Genomic DNA, 5,386 nt, shown 5'->3' with positions numbered 1-5,386 from the left:
AATGATAAACCTGTGAGTTGGATGTAGAAAAGTCAGAATCAATATAGATGTTTTTTATTTGAAAGAAAATTCAGATTTGACATAGTAAAAAACTGTAAATTATAGTGTCCGTCCAAATATTCTTTTTTACTTATAGTGAAAACTACCCTTGGATGATGGGTTAGTAGACTAAAAGCTTTAGGAATCCAAAGTACAACATATAATAAGTACCCTGTATCATACACGCACGCACACACACGCACGCACGCACGCACGCACGCACGCACGCACGCACGCACGCATACACACACACACACACACACACACACACACACACACACACACACACACACACACACACACACACACACGAAGTGAGAGAGAAAGAGAGCCATCCATCAGCAAACAAATAATAAGTGTTTAATGCAGTTTGAGACACTTCAGTTCATTTCCATAGAGGGAAAGCTTTTTAACTTTGGTGACTCATTGCTCTGTTGTTTTATATCGGGCGGTTTGTCTTTTACCAATAGGGGAAAGTGGAAATCACAAAGCATTCAGATGCCATATGTGGAGGATGGCATCGGCCTACAGTTACAGCTTTCATTATCAACAATGGATCACCTCACAGTAATACATTAGCACAATACTCTCTCTTCTGCATGTCCCTTCCTCTCCCTTTCTCCTTGTTGTCTTGACATTTTTGTTTATTTTTATATATATGTTTATGTCTTTATTGTCTTTATCAATTGATTTTGTTGGTGGTAAATACTTGTTTTGTTTTGTAAATATGTTTGTATGGATTGTGAGAAATTATTGTGTGCTGTTTTGTTTTTGTATTATTACTGTGTTTATTAAATAAAATGGTAACACATTATATATATATATATATATATATATGTGTGAACATTGGGGTTTCTGTTGTTCCATAAAAACAATAATATGTATTTCGATATATTTAAGACACTTCTATTTTATTATTGTTTTATTATTTATTATTATTTTGAACAATAACATGTCCTTTTATTTTCAAACCATCATTGTGAAGAAAATTCCTGAAGGAGTATTGCAGTGATTTGTTTGTGCTTTTATTCAAATGTATGAGAACATGAAAACAATATATTTAACTTTTTTTAGATGCCTGCTGCCTTGAAACTTGGTCGTTCATGTTTCATGTACAGGACAAACTCTGTCAATGAGACTTTAATTTGCTGGTCCTGATACAGTTCTTGTGTATGTTGAGATGCAAAGCTATGTTAGATGGATTTGAAGCAACAAACGTAATTCCCCCTGTCACATTAACAGCACTCAGTTATTCACATTTCTATAAAACAAAGTAAAGAAACACAAAAAGATCTGACAGGAAAAGTAAAGTTGTTTCGATGAATGCTGAGCTCTAACCAACATGTAGGTATAGATTCTCCTTGTCATCTTGATCGAGGCAAAAAAAAGAAATTCATGAAAAAACCACAATATTCTCATGAATTATTGCACTTCCTTTATTTTATGTTCAAAATCTGGTACGAGTTTTCTGTTTCTGTTTATCACTGTGTATTTCATGCAAATCCCTCAACAAAACTGAACAAAAAATGCACACATATTTTTGATTAAAAAGTGTATTGTACAGTGTTCATATTAAGGAAAAACAAATTACACCTTTTTCAACAAGTACTGACACACAACAAAAACGGTTTCTTTTTTCACATGGTGAAAAGTAGATGACCACTAAAGGTGCTATGATGATTTCCATTGTCAAATATCTTGGAGTTTGCCCACAAACGCAAAAACACAACATCTCCGACCTCTAGAAGCAGCGTGGCACCATTAGAAGATGTTAACGCACCTGAAGTCTGATGTTCAGATGCAATACAAACTCTCTCTCCATTCTTGAACAACACAGCACCTGAATTATGTGACGGATCACCGTGACCGTATACGTAGAACTCAAAGTGGTAGGCTCCTCTCACCGGTGCAATGAAAAAACCTGTGGGACATTTTTTGTCAGTGAAGGTAACTCTCGATTTGTTTGCTGATCATGTATTGTATTCAGCAAAGCCTAAAACCTAAAACTAATTTTAAATGTTTGAGTTTGAGTACCTGTGTTTGGGTTGTAGGCATTCCCAATGTTTGAGATGACGTATCTGAAGACCAGATTAGATTCAGTGTTAAATGGTCCGATTGTTTCTGTGCCTGAAGCCCACAGAGAGGCTGAGAAAGCCACCTGTTTGACTGAGAGAGAGAGAAAGGTAGAGAGAGAGAGACTCCACTTCATGTGTCTTTCTTTTGTTTCTTTGTTTCTTTTTACATTTGATACTTGCGGTTTTGTAATAATATATTGCTGTAAAATGTTTAATGAATGCATTTTTTTTATCATCATATCACAATTGAATTGTATTATCCATGACGCTTTGGCAATATTGTTCACCTGACATTCATGCCAATAAATGCATATTGAATTGAATTGAATTGAATTTAATTTAATTGAGAGAGAGAGAGAGAGAGAGAGAGAGAGAGAGAGAGACATTTTATTTCCCTTCTTTGAATTCATGCTTTAAAAATACGTACATATATTACAAATTCAACCTATTATTTAGATGTTTTACCTTCTCCGTCTCTCTTCAGAGCCTCCACCTGGTTTTCTGTGACATTTGACCTGGCTTTCACAGTGATCAGCTCTGCTGCTTGTACTGTGACAAAAGTGACATCATTACATATTTGTGTCTGACAGAAATAGAGTTTGATAGTTTCAAGTATTTCATCATCACTGTCTTCATCAAGGTTAGCTTTGCCTATGGTACATTTATGTTTAAAGAAATACATGTATAATATATTATAATATATGTGTCTGCTCAAACAGGGTTTTCTCCTTGCTTAAGATACACTATCATAAATCATTTTCACTATAAATTGTCAGAGCCACGATCTTGTCCACACACTATCTTGAAGTTGTTGCTTTAAATTGTCCCCCTCAGTCTTCTGCTTCTCCAGTTCAGTCTTCTGCTTCTCCAGTTCAGTCTTCTGCTTCTCCAGTTCAGTCTTCTGCTTCTCTAGCTTAGCGGTTTGTGCTTTATTAAATAATAAAATAAATGTATAGCTATTTATTGAATAATAAAAAAAAAAAAAATTCCTTTCGTTTATTTCACAGCTACTGTAAGTTGAATACTCGATTCTGATTGGTCAATTTTGAAATTGCAGAGGTTGTTAATACAAGATAACACACAGCTGCTTAGCAAACATAATGACCGTTGCTAAGGAGAATCAAGGGAGATAAGGAAAGAGCTTTAAAGACAGAGCGTTGGACGTCAGAGAAATCAACAGAAGATGGCAGACAGGAAGAAAACACTAACAGGAACACGTTATGGGCTGTTATGGCATTGTTTAAGGACTTGTTAGTGAAAAAGAAAATTGTGAACGTACTCGCACAGTAAAAGTTAACCCCGATCAGTGCTGCCATTCATCTTAAGTTCAGACACTCCCCAGTTCCAGCCGTTGGTACGCATTGGAACGGAGCATTTTTTACAAGCAATACGATATGTTTTAAGTCGATACAATTATTCTGAAATTAATATTGTGACTCAAGTCGTTGGTTTGTTGCGATCAAAATCCCTCCGCTTCACATTGGGCTCCATGATCACCCAGCGTTCTTTTTTCATTAACGATCGCCTCGCTGCACATTGTTTAGTTACTATTTAAGCTATGTTAACAGTATGACTCTGGATAGGCAAATGTGGGTTATTCAGTTGCTACATACATTGTGATGTTACTGCCACCAGAAAGACATTTTGAGTGACAAACTGGGTTTCATTGGGCATGTTGGACACATCAAGTCGACATTGTAGTAAGTCCAATAGCTCGGTTTATAACTCAACTACAGATACTCCCGACAGCATATGCTGTATGTTGCTGGGGTGCTGATTAGCATATGATAGCAGCATGCTAACATGCCAAACTAGTCTTTTGATAACCTCCTTCCTTTAGAAATGAATTGTGTGACATATAAGACAATTAATGGGATTGTCGGACATGTTCTCTGCAACATCAGATTATTGTTGTTTTAAAATAAAAAGGTGAACAAGCATGTATCAATAGTTTTTCAGACTGAAAGTTGTTACATCTGTTAATACATGTATTCTGCAACGTAAAATAGTATAGTGAAACAACTTCATATACAAGAACGGTTTCCATATTTCCCCACCTTGGGCTAAAATTATGTGATACAGTAGCAATGTGAAATAAATTCTGCAATGAAGACAATCTTTGACAGTTTAAAGAATTTCAACATCACTGCTTTCATTAGCAACTAAAAACTTGTTCTAGTAAATTAGTAACATGTCATTAAATAATTAAAAAAGTTTTGAATATATTTAGGACAAATGTATTGCCTCCAATTTGACATATAACTATTAATTGTATACCTTGTTGCTGTAGCTTCAACATGTCCATCTCAGTCTTCTGTAACTCCAGTTCTCTCAGCTGAGCTGCCTGTGCTAAAAAGAAAGGTATAAAAAACGATTCTAAGGTAAAACCCATTCTTCACAAACAACAGCTCTGTAATTTGTGAATGAACAACAAATATGTTATTTTAAAGTGGTTCCCATATGTCTTCCCTCCCCACCTTACACACTACAGTACCTTCATTCTCTCTCTGAAGGTGCCTCGTCTCCACCCTCTGTTCAGCCAAAGAGGCGCTCATCTCTCTCAGCACAGCATGGATGTCTTGAGGACAGGTCTGTTGGTGCTCAGACACATTTGTTGGTTCTCCTCCCTGGGATTCAGCATGATGTGGAACAATTTTATTGTCAGACTGAAGCTGAGCCGTAGAGAGAGAGCAGATCAGCAGCAACAGAGGAAAACACATGGTCATCTCCATTCTCAAAGTGGCAGTCTGTTCAGATGTACTTTAGAGTTTCTGTGGTAATCCCAGCTTTATATAGTGTCTACTCCTGATCAATCATTAATGAAAATATTGACCATAAACATGTGGAAAAAAAACCTTTGAGCATGTTCTCAGGAAAACAACAGTAAAAACACAACACACCCCGGGCACTGTGCAATAGCTGGACTGCTCCTAGTACTACGATGGGTTAAATGCAGAGAACAAATGTCACTGTGTGTGCTGTGTGCTCTGCATGTGTGACCATTAAAGAGGGTTTAATCCCTCCCAATATTATTGATATATAATATTATATATTATTACACAAACATAAATTATCTACAATGACAGTGCCTGTATGATGGAGTTAGGCTCAAACTTAATAATCAGTTTACCAACATTCAAATAGTATATTCAGTGTTCCTACAGCTTCTTAGGAATCAAGTTCCATGAAATGTCAAGGATTCAACAGAGCATATGACCTCCAATTCAAGGACCCAACACAGCCTCATACATGTACAAAAATGACCTTCTGAT

The 5,386-nt window shown here is 36.2% G+C and overlaps 1 protein-coding gene across 2 annotated transcripts; it reads right to left on the bottom strand.

Moving 5' to 3' along the window:
* Positions 1–1,459: 1,459 nt before the first annotated feature.
* LOC117469947 (complement C1q-like protein 2) lies at positions 1,460–4,872 on the bottom strand. 2 transcript variants are annotated; one of them, XM_034114438.1, is made up of 6 exons: positions 4,609–4,872; positions 4,392–4,463; positions 2,916–3,041; positions 2,580–2,663; positions 2,074–2,205; positions 1,460–1,960 (listed from the first exon to the last, which is right to left on the bottom strand). In XM_034114438.1, the coding sequence occupies exons 1-6, from the start codon at positions 4,844–4,846 to the stop codon at positions 1,677–1,679; spliced, it is 936 nt and encodes a 311-aa protein (XP_033970329.1). In that variant the 5' UTR covers positions 4,847–4,872; the 3' UTR covers positions 1,460–1,676. The 2 variants fall into 2 exon arrangements, with proteins under 2 accessions (XP_033970329.1, XP_033970330.1); XM_034114439.1 differs by lacking the exon at positions 2,916–3,041.
* Between the last annotated feature and the right edge of the window lie 514 nt (positions 4,873–5,386).

Source organism: Trematomus bernacchii, unplaced genomic scaffold, assembly GCF_902827165.1.
Source record: "Trematomus bernacchii unplaced genomic scaffold, fTreBer1.1, whole genome shotgun sequence".
In the NCBI taxonomy this organism is placed as follows: Eukaryota; Metazoa; Chordata; class Actinopteri; order Perciformes; family Nototheniidae; genus Trematomus; species Trematomus bernacchii.
Note: the sequence above shows the minus strand (reverse complement) of the source record. Positions and strands in the feature narration are given on the sequence as shown.